We start from the raw sequence: 18131 nt of genomic DNA, 5'->3' as shown, positions 1-18131 counted from the left end.
CAATTTAGGCTGGAAGTCAGTATCAAAAATCTCTACCCTTAGGAATCATTCAAATTTGAGTAGGGACTCCCTGAATGCTTATTCTGTGTTAAATAAATGTCACACACCACCTACTGGGGGGAGAGAGCAGAATGTCTTATGTAAATTTTGCTTGAGTATATGTGCATTTAAATTTAAGTGAGTCAAAACTTGCTTTGGGGACTATCTGAAATTATGTAACCTCTATCGAGATAGCTGGGGGGCATCCATGAGAGTCCTGAGGTAGTGGAGGGGGTAGCCCTAGCAGGTCACCCCATCTCACCTCCACCCCCAGTCCCCTCCGTCCTGCTATTAGACCAGAAGCAGAAATGAATCCAGGCTGGGCCAGTCACATTCCTTCCTTTGGGAATTTCTGCCTGGGACATGAGGGTGTCAACAAGTGGGAAGATTTGCTGAAAAGGTTCCAGACTCAGGGACTGAGGTCTCCATTCTGACAGCCTCGAGGGCCCTAAATGTCCAAGGAATGACGACGGACAGAGGCTAGTCTGCTGAGAAAAGGAAGCAGACATGTAGAACGAGAGAGGCCAGGGATGGTGCGGCCCCACAGGGGGCTGCAGAGCAGGACCGTGGTGCTGCCCAGCCTCAGGGACTTGACCCCATGGCACCCCTGGGGTTGTGTAGTGCTGTGGCCCTGCTGGAGAGAGGAGATGCCTTGGTTTCTAATGACCATCTGGTCTTGTCCTCTATTTTCGTTTCCTGGCCTTTATGAACCTCTATTGTGGCATTTACCAATTCTCATTTTCTTGGGCTCCCTTGAATGGGTTTTGTTTAAAGTAAATGATCCTTGACCCAGGCAGTTCTGCAATATGTGAGCTGAGGTGTGCACTACAAAATTCCAGGGGGCCATTCACCAGGGTCTCTGTATGAGTGGTACTGAGCACAAGTCAAAAGAGAGAACATAGCATGAGGAGGTCCCCCCCATCTTGAACCTGTCCTGTCCCCATCTTGAACATGTCCATGTTGTCCCCATCTGTATGGTGGGAATCAAGCCTCCTGGACTCACCTCTCTAGGTTCTCGGGAGGCTCTAAAGAACCTTGTGCCCTCACTAGGGCTCTGATGCTTACCTGTTCAGGCCCTGGCAGTAGCCAATGGTGGGATTCTGCCAGGAAAAGGCCAGCAGCACCCGGCGTAGCTTGTCGGGGAAGCTGGAGGTGGGACAGGTGAAGTGCTTGTTGTTGGGGAAGGTACGGTTCAGGTCCAGCTCAATCTGGCGGGCGGCAGGATGCTCGCGGACCCGGCCCCGGTTCAGCAGCTCCTGGTAGTGGCCGGGGCTCTGCAGATGCCGGACGCGGAGGTGGATCAGCCACCTCCAGACACGCGGCCGGTGCTCCCGGGGCACACCTGCCCGCAGCAGCTGCTTGAGCTCGACCGAGGGTACAAGATCACCCAGGGCAGCCCAGCGCTCCCGCAGCGGCCGCTCCACGGCCTCGTGGGCCAGCAGGTGGTGGGAGTGCACCTCTAGAGCCTGGATCTTGGCCAGCAGCTTCAGGTCTTCCATCTCGAAGTTGGGCACCGTCAGGAAGCCATACTCGTCATACTCACTGCCAGCAAAAGCCTATGTTAGCAGCATGTCGCAGAGCCCTTCCCTGGATAAGGGGCAGGGCAGGGAGGGGGAGGGGGGACCCCAGGCAAGGTTCCTGCCTGGGTTTCACTGTGGGTGACATGCAGCTTTGGGCAGGTCACGTCAGTTCTCTGAACCGCAGTTTGCTCTTCACAATGGGTAGAAGAATTCCTGCTCTGCCTCATGAAGACCCATTGACCTCCTCTGTTGTAAAATGCTGGGGGCCTAGACAGTGCCTGGTGCCTCGTAAGTGCATAGTAAGTGTGTTCAGTGCAAATATAAAGGACCCTCTTATTACTCCATGAAGCCTTAGGCTCAAGCAGTCGGCACTGCCAATATAGAATCCCACCTGGGCAGAGAGTAAGCCCAAGGCTGGATGGGGAGCAGGCAGCATCAATGACAAGCAAGATGGGAGAACCAGGGGTCCAGTCCAGATGGCCTTTTACTGATTCCAGTTATTTGCCCTTACTGTGTGCTCTGCATGTGCTCTCTCATTTGGTCCTACTATCCTGCAAAGCAGGGATCTTAGCCCACATCTGACGGAGGCTAATACGTGGCCCAGAAAGGTAAAGTGACTTGTCCAAGGTCACATAGTGAGAGAGCCCAGTCTGGCTCCAAAGCCTGGGCTCCTTCCCCTTGGCCACCCAGCCTCCAGGGGCCTTTGGACCCAAGCCACAGCCCCTTCTGTTATATTTAACTGCCCATGTTCACTGTGCTCAGCAAGGACTTGGTTCAGGGAAGGCAGCTGGCTTTCTCCCCTCCTCCCCCCTCTGACAAACACCTTGGGGAGGCAGCCTGGGGAAGTGAAAAAAATGGAGCTCTGGAGGCAGACCCAGGTCAGCTGCATGAATACGCTGTGTGGCCTTGGGCAAGGGGCGGCCTCCTCTGAGCCTGCATCACCTCAACTGTAATATGGGGTTCATCCCAAGCACATGCTCGTTTGTCTGAAGATACGAGAAAGTAAGGGACGTGCAGTGCTTGTACGCGGTCAGCAGGAGCCAGCACCAGGGCGGCTGGGGACCTTCAGGTCGTGCAGACCAAGACCCACCCTCACTGGCTGTTGGGCTCACCTGATGGGGCTCAGCTCCACGCCATCGGCTGAGGCCTCCCCGGCTTCCCACTGCAGCGCCTCCTGGATGAGCTGCCTCAGCAGCTCTGAGCACTCAGTGGCCTCACCCCCCGAGGCCTCCTGTAGCCTCCGCAGCCCGGCCAGGTACTTGCTCTCCACCTGGCAGTTCTTGGCTTGGAGGTAGGCACACTGTGGAGGGAGGGGTGGGGCTGTCAGGCCACCTGCTTGGGTTTGCCGCCCCCCCCCCCAGAGGCCTGAACAGCTATAGGCAGCAAAGTCCTTCTCCAGCCTCATCTCCCATCCCCTTCCCACCCCCAGCCCGTCATCTAAGGGAAAGGAGATGGGCCCTGAACCCAAGGGTTTATAGCAAGGTAAAAGAGGCTCCAGGCAAGAGAGCCAGGCAAGAAAGCCAGGCCCAGGGCTGCAGCCGGATTCAGAAGAAAGAGGGGAGAGGTGGGCACGGGCAGTGCACATTCTTGCTGGGGACTGCAAGTCCCATCCTGCTTCAGCCACTGCTGGCTGGGGGACCTACGGCAAGTTACTTAGCCTCTCTGTGCCTTAGCTTCTTCATCTGAATAATGGAAATAACAGAGAGTCTGCCCCAGGATTCTGGTGGGGATTAGATGAGCAGATGTGTGTAAAGGCCCTCCCAGGGCACCTGGCCTAGAGCAGTTCTCTGTCGGTGGTAACACTGAGCAGTGCCCAGGAGATGGCCACATAACTTTGGCCACTGCCCCTGTGCCTCTGCCTCTGCAATATCGGCTCTTTCCATTCCTTTGACACACCGCCTCTCTCCCACCGGTGTCCTTCCTGTGTACTCCCTGCCCCTGTCTTGAACTTCTGTATTTCTCTTTCCATAAGCCGGGTGTGCTGAGCAAGTCTGGTAATTTTCCTGGGCCCACTCTCCTTCTGTGGAAGCTGGACAGAAAGAATCAGCCTCAGCGAATCGCCGTGCCCTCTGGGCCAGGCTGGCTCCTGTCTCATCCTGGGGTGGAAGAGTGCAAGCCGCCTGGCTAAGGCTGCCATTATGCTGCACTCTTCAAACATTGGCTGAGCACCAACTCCAGGCCATCGGGTGAGCCTGCTCTCCTCCCCCTCCAGCTGGCTCCCACATCTACGTCCCTCTGCCACCTTCCCAAGTCCCCTCCCAGTACTCTCAGGCATTTCTGCTACAGACTCCCAAGTCTCTGTGCTCCCCGGTCCACCTCCACAAGCCCACCGAGCCCCCAGCTTTCTCAAAACATAAGTCTGATTGAGGGCCTCGCCACTCAAAACCCTTCTACAACTCCCAGTTTCCTCAGAGAATGTCCCAAGGTTCCTCCCCTCCAGCCTCACATCTCCCTCCCCACCTTCCCCCACCTCTTGGTCCACAGGTCTTGACCATGCTATCTCTTTTCTTGGAAGGCCTTTCTCTACTCTGTTTGCCTGGATAACACTAACTCACTTTTACAACTCAGCTGAAGAAGGTACCCCCACTAGGAAGCCCTCCCTGACTTTCTTCCTCTCTTTGGGCCCCAAAGAATCCTGTGTGCCCAACTGCAGCTTGATTGTGTTTGAATCCTTCACTAGTCTGCATGCACCCTCCTTGAAAAGCCTGAGAAGACCTCTTGTTAGTTCTTCTTTAAATGTTCAGTTGAATTCACCAGTAAAGGCTTCAGGTCCAGGGCTTTTCTTTGAGAGATTTCTGATTGCTAATTCAGTCTCCTTACTAGTTATAGGTTTATTCAGATTTTTATTTCTTCATGATTTAGTCTTGGCAGGCTTTGTGTTTCTAGGGATTTATCCATTTCATCTGGTGATCCAATTTGTTGGTATACAATTGCTCATAGTACTCTTTTTAAAAAAAAAAAAATTTATTTATTTATTTGACAGAGAGAGAGAGAGAGCACAGGTAGGCAGAGCAGCAGGCAGAGGTAGAGGGAGAAGCAGGCTCTCACTAAGCAGGGAGCCTGACACGGGGCTCGATCCCAAGACTCTGGGATCATGACCTGAGCTGAAGGCAGAAGGCAGAGCTGAAGGCAGACTGACTGAGCCACCCAGGTGCCCCTGTTCATAGTACTCTTATAATCCTTTTTATTCTGCAGAATCAGTAGTAATGTGCCCCTTTCATTTCTGATTTTGAGTCCTCTCTCTTTTTTTCCTTAGTCCACCTAGCTCAAGGTTTGTCAGTTTTGATCATCTTTTTAAAAAATCAACTTTGGTTTCATTGATTTTCTATTATTTTTCTGTTATCTATTTCATTGATTTCTGCTCTGATCTTTATTGTTTCCTTCCATCAGCTAGCTTTGGGTTTAGTTCTTCTTTTTCTAGTTCTTCAAGTTCATCTTACTCCAGGTTTGTTGAGCTTCTTGGTTGTTTTTATTTATGTCTTCATCAAATTTGGGACGTTTTCGGCCTTTATTTCTTCTCATATTCTCTCTGCCCCTTTCTCTCTCTCTTCTCTTTCTGGGACAACCATACTATAATGGGTATGTTGGTCTGCTTAGTGGGGTCTCACAGATCACTTAGGCTCTGTTCACTTTTCTTCAAGCTTTTTTCTTTCTGTTTCTCAGACTGAATAATTTCCACTGTCCTATCTTCAAGTCCACTGATTCCTTCTGTCTGCTTGAATCTGCCTTTGAATCCCTCTGGTGAATCTTTCATTTCAGTTATTGTACTTTTCAGCTCCAGAATTTTTTTTTGGGGGGGGGTTCTAGGTTTTGTAACTCTTTGATATTTCAATTTTGTTCATACATTGCTTTCTTGACTCTCCACATCTTCCTTTAGTTCTTTGAGCATCTTTAAGACAACTGTTTTAAAGTCTTTGTCTAGTATTACCCAGTACCACATCTTTTTCAGGGGCAGTTTTCTACTGATTTATGTTTTTCCTTCAAATGGACCACACTTTCATGTATCTTTGTATCCCCTGAGATTTTTTTGTTGAAAACTGGACATCTGAACACTAGAAATCAGATTCTCCCAATTTGAGAAAAATTTGTTTTTGTTTTTTTAATTGTTATAGGCTGTCTCTGTGCCAAGGGTAGCCTAAGATGTAAACTTAAGCTCTCAAGTCTTTTCTGAGTCTTTCCCTGGATGTGTACGGACACTCTCTAATTTCCCCATATATGAAGCTGTTTTGGAATATCTAGTCTTTAATATCTGGCTCCCAAACAGGAGGGAAAAAAAGAGAAATGAAGGGGGGAGGGGAAGAGTGGCAGCCCTTTGAATCCTCTGGAAGTTACTCTAGCCGGTAAGGGAGGTGCAGAGATGACTGCCTGCCTCCTCCTCTGCATTTCTGTGATCAGAAGCAGCAATCAGAGCACAGATGCCTGAGGCTGGAAAGGCAGCTCGTAAAGGGCACAGTCCAGAGGTAGAGCAGGTGATAAGGACAGAGTGATATGGGGCAAGAAGGTGAGGGCCCGAAGGGTGGCTGGGCATGGAGATGGATTCTGCCTCTTACCTTCATCAGGAGGGCCCTTTCCTTTTCAGCCACCCTTCTCCAGATCTTTGTGACCTGGTGGATCTCGGAGTTGAGGAAGCGGTTCTGGGTCCGGTATGCTTCCATGTCATCCTGGAGAAGAGAGCAAAGCATTTGACGAGTTGCACCATAAACATCTCCCTCATCCTCACCCTCAAATGAGCTGCCAACACTTCCTTCCTTTAGAAATCTCTAATAATGACAACAGAAGAGAAAGTCTAGAAGTAGTATTACCGACAGCCCCTTCACTAATCTTGATCCCAGCATGATACAGTAGAGAGGGCGTCAAGCCTGGAGTTCAAGTTGTGGTTCTGACTTCCTGGCTGGGAGGTTTCACTGAACAACTCTGACCCTCTGTTTTCTCATCTGTAAAAGGGACAAATACTACTCCACTGGGCAGCTGGGAGATGACCTGAGGTAACATGTGTCATAACACTAAGTATAGAGACCAAAACAAACAAACATCCAAGTAGTGTTTGTTTTAAAAATAAACATATGTTTTCACATATTTGCAATCATACCGAACAATTTTGGGTGAAAAATTTTTTACTTAATGTCACCTTGTAAATACAATGGCCCTTCAACAACACTGGGGTTAGGGGTGCTGAACCCCACCCCCGCTGCACAGTGGAAAATCTGTATATAACTTTTGACTATCCCCCCCAAATTTAAATGCTGATCACCTACTGTTGACCAAAGCCTTCCTGAGAACAAAGAGCCAATTAGCACACATTTCATATGCTATGTGTAGTATATACTGTATTCTTACAATGAAGCTAGAGAAAAGAAAATACTAAGAAAATCATAAAGAGAAAATACATTAACAGTACTATACCGTATTTATCAGAAAATATCTGCCTTAAGTGGATCCGTGCAGTTCAAACCCGTGTTGTTCAAGGGTCAACTGTACTCTATGTTACATAAGCTTCCCAGTGATCACTTTTAATGTCTGATGACTATTCTGTTGGGTGAATTTACTATACCTTAGTTATAATCCTTTCCCTGTTATTTTTTATTTGAGCCCTGAGTGTTTTCGGTTGGTTTTTGATTATGAATAATGCTGTGATGCGCCTCTCTGCACCTAGAGCTTTTCTTTTGCAAGCTGTCCAGTGGACGGAGTGAGATCCTGCTGCTGGGGCATTTGAGGAGAAGCTGGCCAAGCACTGAGGAGGCTCAAGCAGAAGCAGAAAGGAGCAACCACAGCATTGGCCCTCAACCTTCATTCCGCTGGGATGGACATTCCAGAAGCAATGGACAATGCACGTTCACAGCTATACCTAGCAATTCCAGGACATTCACTAGCTGAAACTCAACCCCTTTTGCTCCCACTCAAGAAATGTACTGGGCTGTAAGTGCATGAGAGAGACACTATTGCAGGCGTGACCTTGGATAGCCCTGATTTATCTGGAAATTAAGAGCATCACACCTGTGATGACTGTGGCACCTCATTATCAGGGATGGGTCACGTGTACAGAAGCTCACAGGCTGTCTTGACCCTCCCGGGGTGGGCCTGCATCCTGGCCAAGATCCTTCCCAGCCCAGAAGCTCCAATTCATACCCAGGGTCTGCTGCCTTCTGCCTAGATGGTTGACCCAGTGGGAGGGCCACAGGCTCCCAGGGTTCCTTAGCTAGAAACAAAAGCCCCCGGCTGGCTTCAACACATGGCCTCTCACCACCCCACTGGGGCTGTCCGAGGTGTCTCCTGCCCTGGCCACCCCTGCTTCTGATCCCTCACTGTGCGCGGACTGCCAGGCTTCGTGTCCTCAGGCTGAGCTCGTCTCTGCTCTCTCCACCGGCCTGGACCCAGGTAGTTCCAACTCCCCAGCCTGGACTTCCTCCTACTCTCCCACCATGTCTCCCTTAGGTCAAACTCTGGGCTCCCTTTTCTCAGAAATGCTGCCAAGGCGTACCAGCCGCTCTTGTGCACAAGCATCTGCCTGCTTCCTCTCTGCAGCCCCCATTTTCTTACCTTTAGGTGGAGGCGTGGTGAGCCTGGTGTGAACCCTCATGTTTGCCACACGAGGACCCACCTCCTGTGGGCATCAGGATTTTCCAGGCCCCCTCCCCCTGCCTGTGATAGTCTTCCGTTTGGGTGTCTGGAGACACAGATTTGTGAACACAGAAGCTGCGCGGGCCCCCTGCACCATCACCCTGTGCCCCTGCCCTGCGCTGAGCACATCATCCCATTCCATCTCCCCGGCAGCCGGGAAAGGAACTCAGATGCGGTCTCCGAGGCTCTGAAAGGACAAGTACGTTGTCTGAGGTCACACAGCTCTATGAGACCGGGGGTGACCGAGTCCAGATGTGTCTGATTCAAAAGCCATGTCCAACCACTGCACTTACAGCCAAGATCCTCCCCAAGCTCGGCGCCCCGCTGGCATCCACCTGGATGCCAAAGTCTAGTCCCACACTTCAGCGGTTGTGCTCGGCAGTCTGGCTGGCTGCACGCAGGCCTGTCTGACCCCTCTGACCCTCGAGTACAGTAACACCACAGCAGAGACGCTGGCGCTGCCTAGTGGTCAGGGAGCGGGCCCTGGGGCCCTGCTGCCTGGGTAGAAATCCTGCCTTCACCACTGAGCCCAGCACGAGTTCCTCGCCCTTTCCGGGCCTCCTCCCCTCACCTGGAAAGCAGGAACAATAACACCATGGCCTCAGGCACTCTTGGGAGGATGTGATTAGTTAATACGTGCAAAAGGCTGAGAATGGCGGCTGGCGTGGTGAGTACAAGTGTCGCGTCCTTCTCTGGGTTCTCCCCGCACCTAGAGAGCTACTGTCACCCGCCGCACTCCTCCTGCCCCCGCCCAGAGACTTCCCACCGCTGCTGTTGTGCGTTCTTTTTTTTTATGGATTTATTTTATTTATTTAAAAAGATTATATAAAAGAACCCCAAAGCTATTTATAACATTTACAGATCAATTGGGAAATTTTAACACTGACTGGATACTACCATACTATGAGTTAATTACTGTTAATTGTTTCTGATATGATGCTGTTGTGCATTCTTCCCAAACGCCTGAGAAAATACAACACGCTTCCAGGCAAGGGAGGAAGAGAGCGACCCGTTGCCTGCGGTCCTACTATGTGCCAGAGCCGTTTACCTCCCACACATTATTGTGTGTTAATTTATCTCCACCATGCTGTGCGCTACGTATTAAAGTACCATCGTTCCCACTTTACAGATGAGGAAACAAGTACAGAGAGGGGAAGTCCTCCTCAGTCACGTGCCTAGAACGCGAGAGAGGCAGGATGCAAGCCAGGTGCGTGCGGTCCACAGGGGAATGGAAAACTATTGCTGGGTGAAAGCGCATCAGCAGAGTCTGCCGCTCTACACGGCCGCTCCATTCTGCCTCCTGTTACCGTCCCTGCGTCCTCACCCCAGGCCCTGAGATGCTCCGTCATTTCCAAGGCTTTGGACATATGGCCGGGGGCACCGTGCCTGCAGCCCAGATGCGAGGGCATGTGTGAGCACCCCTGGGAGCAGCCGTGGGGGTGGGGTGGGGGGGCGTCTGGGCAGCACCTCTCCATTCAGCTCATCGCCCTACCTTGAGTGTTCTTCGTGGCTCAGGACTGTAGGGAGGAAAAAGAGAGAGAGCTCAGAGAAAGGAAAGCCACACGACAGTCACCGGCAAGCAAAGGAGGAAAACAGCTGGAGAAAGGGGACAGGAAGGAGAGAGTCTGCCTGTCTGTCTTCATAGGGATCAGGGGCCCGGGAATTCTCTTTGGGAAACGCCACACGGACTAGCCCTTGTGCTAGTAGGGAAGGCAGTGGACTGCGTGTGGGGAGACCTGGGGCCTAGCTGCAACCCTGCTGCTTGTGCTGTGGGACCCTGGACCCCTGTCCGGGCTCAGCTGTCCCTGCCAGAAAATGTCAAAGACTAGATCTCTGAGTCTTCCCCGCTCCGATATTCAGGAGGTCAATGATTCTGTTCTCAAACTGGCAGCTTCAGCAAGGGGGCATTTCCCTAAAGTCGCATGTCCTCCTTCCCAGGGCAAGGGGGAGATGTGAACATTGCTCTGTCCTCAAACGGAAAGACTATGGATTTTGGAGGAGTCTTCTATTTTTCTAGATCAGACATGTAAAGGCTAACACATGAGGAACTCGAGCACATGCAATTCTTTCTGGCACAAACACTGGGCCTCTGAGGATCAGCAGCAAGGTAAGTTTGGTTGATAGGAATTTCCTCTATTTGGGCTCACTGATAAATTCCCGAACATACAAAGCCAGGGGCACACTCTGTCTCCTACGGCGAGTCCCCAGGCTTCCAGTCGGCTCTTGGCAGCGCCCAACAGATCTATTTCTCTGATCCCCGAGCTGCTCTACGGGGTCTTCACCTGTGGATTCCAGCAGGACGGGCAGACAGAAGACTCTTACTTAGCAGGGCAGAGGAGGGTAGGGAAGCAATCTGATGAAAGCAATTTTGCAGCCCCAGCCTCGCTCCATCTGCATTTGAAAGGATTTTATTTTCATTTTGAACTCAAAAGAATCTGATTTTAAAGGGAAAAGATTCAAAAACTGGTTAGGTGGTTTTTCATGGGGAAGGAAACAGGAGGGATCTGGGTTTCATGTTATCTTCCTTCACCCCCCTGTCAACCTCATGAGTAGGGACAGTGAGGCCATTTTAAAGAGAGGTGAGGGGCCTTGCCCGAGGTGACACAGTTAGTAGGAGCTAGGAGGAGGCAGAGCCTGGGTCCAAACCTAGGCCTGACTTCACAGCTGGGGCAGCGGCCACTGTACCACACTGCCCACTGGTCTTTCAAAAGCTTCTGGAGTTTTCTTTTTCTCCTCCTGCTTCCCCTCTTCCAGCAGCAATGCTTTGGTCCCATGGCAAGGACGCTCCCCTGGTTATACATACATATGTATACATGTGCGGCTGCGCAAGGCGGGGTTCGGGGCAGGACCGGCCCTGGTTATACAGCTGCCTTTAAGGACAGTAGGGGTTATGAGCACCGATCCCCAGCCTCAGGCCTTCAGGTGGCCCAGCAGCTCCTGTCACCACGGCAGGCATCACACATAAATTAAGTTCCTGCTCCCCGAGCCGCAATGGGTCTCCCCAGGTGAGAGCCGCCGCCTGCGCCAGGGGGAGGCAGGGGCGGCGGCAGGAGGGAAGGCCCGAAGAAACTGGAAGGCAGCAGAGCAGACGCGAGTCAGAGAGCTCCAGCTCCCCAGCCCCTCCGCGCGCGGGCCCTTCTCAGCCTCAGCCTTCCTGCCCACAGTGGGGAGCACACAAGTGATGGCCTCACAGGGCTGGTGGAGCATCAGATGAGATGATGCGAGCGGGGCACCCACGACAGTGGCCACCGGGCAGCACACAGTCTCACAGAGGAGCCGCGAGTCCTGCTGGCCCCACATCACCTGGACTGCGTGCTGGGGGAGGCCACCAGGCACCTTGGGGACTCCCCAGGGCATCAGCATGGCACTTAGCTGGTCAGGCACTCAGGGGTTCTGACCTTGTCTTGTGCTCTTAAACCTCTAATAATCATCTAGAGATACCTTCCCTTTCCAGCCTAGGATATCATGAAAAGGTCAAATTGCACCGGACCTTCTGGTTAAGACAGTGAGGAAGTGCGTAGCAGTATTTCCACCAATATCAATTTCGGTATGAAGGTTTATCCCTGCTCTATCTAGGAAACCCTTAGGGTTGAGAGCAGTGCGCTCATGTCCCCAAGGGCCCAGGGCCTGCGGGGAGGGGCCCTTACCTTCAGGTGCTCCATCTTCTCCTGCTGGCTCAGGAAGTCCCTGTCGGCAGCCCCTGGGGGCCCAGGCGGCTGGGTAGGGGGATGCGTGAAGTCCTGGGTGACCTTCTCAGACAGCTTGCAGATGACCTGCTGTTTGGCCTGGTTCTTGTCCATGAGCAGCTGCACGTGCCGCCGCAGCTCCTGCACCTGCTGTTCCTGCAGGCCGGCCGTCTGCACCAGGCTCTCCCGCTCCTGCTCCAGGGCCTCCACCCGCCTGCCCAGCTCTGCGATCTGCCGCACCTTGTGCCGCACCAGCTCCAGCCGGTCCTTGTCCTCGGCTGCTGCCAGGTATGCGCTGGACGCCCTCTTCTCCTGCTGGGCAGCCTCTAGCGCCTTGTGCAGGATCCTCACCAGCTCCTGGGGGAGGAAAGGAAGCACCTTGTGAACTCGGGGAAGGCCCGTGAGGTGCCAGGGACTTGGCATTTGCTACATTCACCAGCTCTCCTAACAGCCCTGAGGGGTGGCTAGCGTCATCCTCCAGGCCGGCTCATTTTCTCCAGCTGAAGACCACATTTCCCAGCCAGGCTAGCAGCAAGGGGTAGCCCAGTGACTATTCTGCCTAAATGGGATGTGAGAAATTATGTGGGTAGCTTCTGGGTCCTCCCTTTAAAACCACCACGCACGCTGCCCTTCCTTCTGGCTGGGAGATGGCAAGAGCTGGAGCAGCCCCTCGGCTCATGAGCAGAAGGTGTATGATGAGGACAGCAGTTGCGTTACTAGCTCAGAACTGCTCACTGAACCTCTGGGTTCTTCCACGAGAAGGCAGGAGAGAAATAACTTCCAGATTGTTTTAGACCAGAGTACTCGGAGGCTTCTTTGTTACAGCAGCTGAGCCTGAACCCTGACTGATATGTGTCCATTTCAGAGATGGGAAAACTGAAGCCCCACAGAGTAGAGTGGAATTCAATCCCAAATCATCACAAGGCTGTGCTCGGTCAGTCATGAAGACGGCCTGTGGCACACCGGCGTGGCCCTTCTCTCCGGCTCCTGTGGCAGACCTGACTGACTCATGTCAATATTCCTTCCTGCTAAGCCTAGTGGAGCCCTCAGAATCCCAAATATAGCATCAAGTAGTCGCTACCGATGGAGCTGGGAGAGCACCTGAGAGGAAACGCATGGGCAATCCTCAGGCTAAAGCACACACAGAGCCTCATGCTGTCCACTGTGCCCAGCCCCTCGGGCCACCAAGCAATGCCTGCAGGCCTGTGCAAGAAAGCGGAGAGAGCTCAGAAGCAACAGACTTCCATTTATTCCTTGGCAGGGGCACTGTATGCACATGGAAACTCTAGGTCTGCTTGGCTCTCCACGCCTTCAAGCCCCCAACCTCCCCAGGACCTGTCCTGTCCCAAAGCAGGGATGTGGGTTCACTTAAGGCCAGGATCAGAATATCAGAAGCCAGGCAGCCCAGCGGCCAGGCCCATGTGAGCCTCAGACCTGGTAGGCAGGGGCTCTGGGCCATTGCTCTGCTCCATGCCAGAGAATATGGTTCCCCAGAAACACATTACCTGTATCCACACCGAAGTATTCAACTAAATGAATCAGCTAGATAGGGTTATTGCTAAGAATGATTCCATTTTGGAAGAGAATTGCTCCAAATCATGACCTTATCTGAGAAATTAATGGCAGGATCGAATTAGCATGCAACTTCTGAAACCTGGGGACCACAGACTGGCCCTCTTCTGGGTTCTCTCCCTTCCCTCCAGCCATCCAAACGTTATTAAGCCCCACTCAGTGCCAGGCCCTGGGCTGGGTGTCAGTGGCCCGGAGGGAGATCAGAGTTCTCACCTTCAAAAACCACCAAGGCTGATGGGAACAAAAGTGAACTACTATAATGGAGTGATGTACTGCAAGAGGGAAGCAAGGGTATTGCTGGGGATACAGAGCAGAGAGCAATGACTTCTACCTGGGATGGAGGTGGGGGAAGACCACTATATTCTACAGAAAGGCAGAACAGTTGAAGCTGATCCGTGAAGAATGAGGAGGACCAGAGACAGTCAAGCAGTAGGTAGGAGATGAAGGTTGGAAGGGCTTTCCAAGTGAGCTGAGTCAACAGCTCCAGCAAAGGCCCAGAGGAATGAAAGAACCTGTGTGGGGCTGTGGGCATTCTTGGGTGTGGCTGGAAGGTGGGGTGAGGAGGTGGTTGTGAACCAAACTGGAATGTTTGGAATGAACTAGCTTCTCAGGCTGAGAGAGATCATCATTCCTGTGGCTCCAGGATAACTGAGAAGCTGAGACCATTTTCTGGCTTGGCAGAGATTTGGAGAGGACCCTGGTAAGTGCCTGGGCGAATTAACCAGCAGATACCACTGTTCAGGCTCTCCTGAGGCCCAGCATCAGGCAGGTATCTTTCCCCCAACTTCAGCAGAGTCAACTCTGAAGCCCATTCCATTACATCCAGCTGCCTCCTCCCCCTTCCTACTTCCAGCCCGGGAGGCTCTCCTCCCACCCCAGAATCCCAGCTGCAGAATGAGACAGGGAGAAAGGAAGCAGGGAAGGGATGGAGTCAGGGCAGGAAGCACGAGATGAGGAGTGCGAATGGACCTCGGATTCAGAAAACCCAGTGGCTGGCAGGCCCGGGGAGACCACCTGGTCAAGCAGGTCACTTGCTGTCACAGGAGGACACTGAAGCCCAAGAAAGGAGAAGGAAGAGGACTAAAAGGAGCTGGTGGATCCCCACAGGTGGGAAAACCTGCCACAACAGAGGACTCCCAATCCTAATCTGGGGCCCTCCACTTCTCCATGATGTGTAGTTAACAGATTTTGCACTGAAACACTTCTTTCCATTTCTTTAAAAATAGAAACAACCCAAGTTCATAGCAGCATCATTCACAACACCCAAGAGATGGGACCAACCCACATGTCCCCTGACGGTGAATGGATAAGCAGAATGTAGCATATACACACGATGGAATATTATTCAGCCTGAAAAAGGAAGGAAATCCTGTTATATGCTACAACATGGGTGAGCCTGAGGACATCAGGTCACAACGAATGCACATACACACCATCTAGAAATATTAAAAACCAAAAGGGAAGCTGCTCGGGGCCTTACTAGACATGATGGCATGTCCCTGAGCACCGCCACCACCAGCAAGAGTGAGGGGACTCCTCCTTGTCTGGTCGCACCTCAGCGTCCTCGTCCCACCCTCAAGGAGGGACGCCCGGGGTATTGCCAATTCCCACAACTATAAGCAATGCTTTAGGACTCATTCTTAGAAACAGAAAGCTGATCTAGTGGTACTTCTAATATTTCTTAATCAAATCATTGTTTGGCCCATTTCAGACTTTAACTGGCCACACGTTATCATTTTATTAAAAAATATTTTTTATTGAAGTATAGTTGATTATTTAAAATTCTAAAAGCCAACGAACCATCTTTTAAAAATTAGTCCTTTCCCTTATTAAAGAGCTGATACTTGCATCACTCACTCAGATCAAGGTGGGTGGGCCCAATGTTGCTGGGGAAAGAGCACCAGACTCTCAGTCCAGCAGCCCGGCCCCTGGCCTCTCGGAGGCTGGGCGCCAGCAGGTGCAGGTGAAGGAGCACTGGTTCTGGAGACCTGGAGGCCTTGCTTGCCATTCCAGGCCCATGAGGGTGTTTCTAACGACAGTGTTTTAGAAAAGTGAACTCTGGCTTTGTCATAGATGAAATGGAGATCATGCTCCCTACTCTTGGCACAGGCACTTCAAGGATGAGCGAGGAAGTCTGGCAAGTGCCCCTCCCCAAGCGGAAACAGCCAGGGCCCCTCTCAACCCTCCCTCCGTGCACTCTGAAGTCTTTGTACTCCGTACTCTGGATAAGGGGAGCGTATGTTGAAGTCTCTGGCTGGGGTTCTAGGGAAGTAAGAGGCTGCACTTTGCCCCCAACGAGTTTCCCTAACAAATTACCCTGAGCGAGCTAAGTTGGCCCCAGATAGGGCCTGGGAGGAGTTCATCATTCCCAGCAGTCAACAGATGGCCAACATCACTACAAACACGGGCTTCCATCTGCCAGAGCAGACAGCCTTCAGGCTGGGTGCAATTTTGTCAACTCTGAGAGCCTGAGTCACCCAGCCAAGCAGCCATCTGGTGCTATCCCCAGGGGTCCAAATCTCCTGGGGGACCAGCATGCTGCAAGGGCCTGGGACAATAATGGCTCAATGGGGACTGGAGTGGTCCTGTGGTTTAATATGACACCAGACAGGAGTGCATTTGTATTTTCTGAAAAGCAGTTATGTGCCCATGTCTGATGCTGGGCCGTACTGGGAGACCACAGAGGCGGCGGTGAGGCTGGGATGAGTCCTGGACCTGGGCCTCTCCTGGTTCTTCCAGCTGTGTGACCTCAGGGCAGGCCCCCACCATCTCTGAGCTCCTTGAGCATGGCAGTGAAAAGGGCAGAAGCTCTAGAAGCAGACAGACCAGAGTCTGAAACTGGTCTTGGCTCCTGGGAGACCCTGGGCATGCTCTCAGAGCCTCAGTTTGCTCCTCAAGAAAAGAGGGCTAGTAACTGTTGTAAGGATTAGTGATAATGCATGGAAAGCCCGAGCACACAGCTAGGGCCACCCCTAACACCAGTTATGTATGCTCTTATCTGTTCTTCCCCACCTGACAGCAGGGACCCAGTGTACCTCTGTGCCCTCCACAGCATCTGACAGAGTTTGAGATACAAATTCTTCAAGGATCATTAACACTATTGGCAATGACCACCCAGGTGGCTGAGCCAGGACAAGACCTCCCAGTTCCCATGTCCTCCTGCAGCCTCAGGCAGAAAGAGAGTGCCTTCCACTGAAGAGATGCAGGAAGGCATATATATATAGGTGTGGGCCCAGGGAAGTCCGGGAAACTGTCTGCCCAGCTGAGGAACTGGACTCGGAGGGTCTCAGATGGACAGTTAGTGTCCTCCAATCAGCATTTCTGCACATCTGGGACACCACTGGGCACCCCAAGGTTTTGCAGGCCTCCTCTGTCCTACCTCTGGGCCAAGAGTCAATCTTCTCTCCCTCCCCTCTTTGGTTTTGGTATCTGGGCTGGAGGTAAAACGCCAGAGTTGGTAGGGCTGGGGCTCCCCCTGCCTAATGTGGGATGAAGACTTGACCTCTGCCCATCGCTGCTATGCCACTCATTTCTTGGAGACCCTTATGGGCACCCATCTGTCTTCCTAGAGCCCTTCAGAGGATCATGCCATTCCTTGTAAAGCCAGAAGGAATCAACGAGAAGGGCAGGGAATGCCATAATAGCAGCCAAAGCCTGCATCTGGCGGGCGGCTGCTGCATGCCAGGCACTGGGCTTTATGCATCCGGACAGAGGCCTCTGCAGTAAGCACTGCTATAACTCCAGGGACAGGAGGAAGCTGAGGCTTTAGGGGTTAAGAAACTTGCTCAGGGCCAGAACTGCGGACGGCACCTTCCACTTTAAGGCCTGTGCTCCGAGATGCCCACCAGACAAAAGCACACTTGTGAGATGGGCTGGACAGCACGCACAGCACTCATCTGGTGAGGCAAAAGTGGGACCGCAGGCCTTCCTCTCCTCCTGACCATCGGTACCAGGCCAGGCCAAGCTTTGCTGGGAAGTGAACCAGTAAGAAAGTCCAGGTTCTGTAATGCTTGGACAACTTCCTCCTGCCATTTTCACTCTGATCGCAGGGAAGCTGTCAGCAGCCTGGGGAGCCCTGACTGATCTCCACGAGCTTGCCTTCATTTATTGAGGATGCCACATCCTCCAGGGCGGCACAGCCACTGGGGGCAAACCTCAAGGAAATCTCGGTCTCCCGGGCCTCTCTCCTTCATTGGACAATTCCCGACACCTTGGAAGCAAAGGCCAAGCCCAGGGAGGCTGCCCAGGTTTCCTAGAAAGAAGGGGAAGGTGGGGTCAAAGGAGAGGCGGTGTTCACATCCAGCTTGCTTTTCCTGGCCAGATGGGGTCTGGGCCTTACTCTGTACTGGTCCAGGGATCGGGGAGGTACTGCAGTCCAGCCAGATGCCCTCTGGGCTCTCAGGAGCACCAGCAGCTCCACCGCAGGATGGGAAGATGACCAAAGAAAAAGAAGCTGGGCTGCTAAGTGGCAGCAGAGGGGACTTCACACGCTGTAATGCTGTACATGGGTGTCGGGGTGTTTACCGCCTGTCTCTGCTGTGACATGCAAGCCTCTGCAGGGGCAGGGCCCGTGTCTCTTCCCACTGTTCCCAGCGCCTGGAATACTGCATGCACACCACAGGCCCTCGACAAAAACCTGGTGAATACACAACTGAAGTGCGAACCTATGAACGAATGAGCTTCCTCCTTGGAGGAC

The 18131-nt window shown here is 52.5% G+C and overlaps 1 protein-coding gene across 2 annotated transcripts in view; it reads right to left on the bottom strand.

Moving 5' to 3' along the window:
- TBC1D2 (TBC1 domain family member 2) overlaps nt 1–18131 on the bottom strand; it is a 52070-nt gene that overhangs the window by 7407 nt on the left and 26532 nt on the right. For both annotated transcript variants that reach the window (XM_035016225.1, XM_035016227.1), the window contains 4 exons: nt 11825–12220; nt 6110–6220; nt 2672–2859; nt 1105–1581 (listed from right to left, as the gene is read on the bottom strand). In XM_035016225.1, coding sequence (XP_034872116.1) covers nt 1105–1581; nt 2672–2859; nt 6110–6220; nt 11825–12220 — 1172 coding nt within the window. The remainder of the gene's footprint in view (nt 1–1104; nt 1582–2671; nt 2860–6109; nt 6221–11824; nt 12221–18131) is intronic.

The sequence above is a fragment of the Mirounga leonina genome, unplaced genomic scaffold (genome assembly GCF_011800145.1).
Source record: "Mirounga leonina isolate KUSES-001 unplaced genomic scaffold, KU_Mleo_1.0 Mir_170, whole genome shotgun sequence".
NCBI classification, from domain to species: Eukaryota; Metazoa; Chordata; class Mammalia; order Carnivora; family Phocidae; genus Mirounga; species Mirounga leonina.
This window is presented reverse-complemented; position numbering and strand designations above follow the sequence as displayed.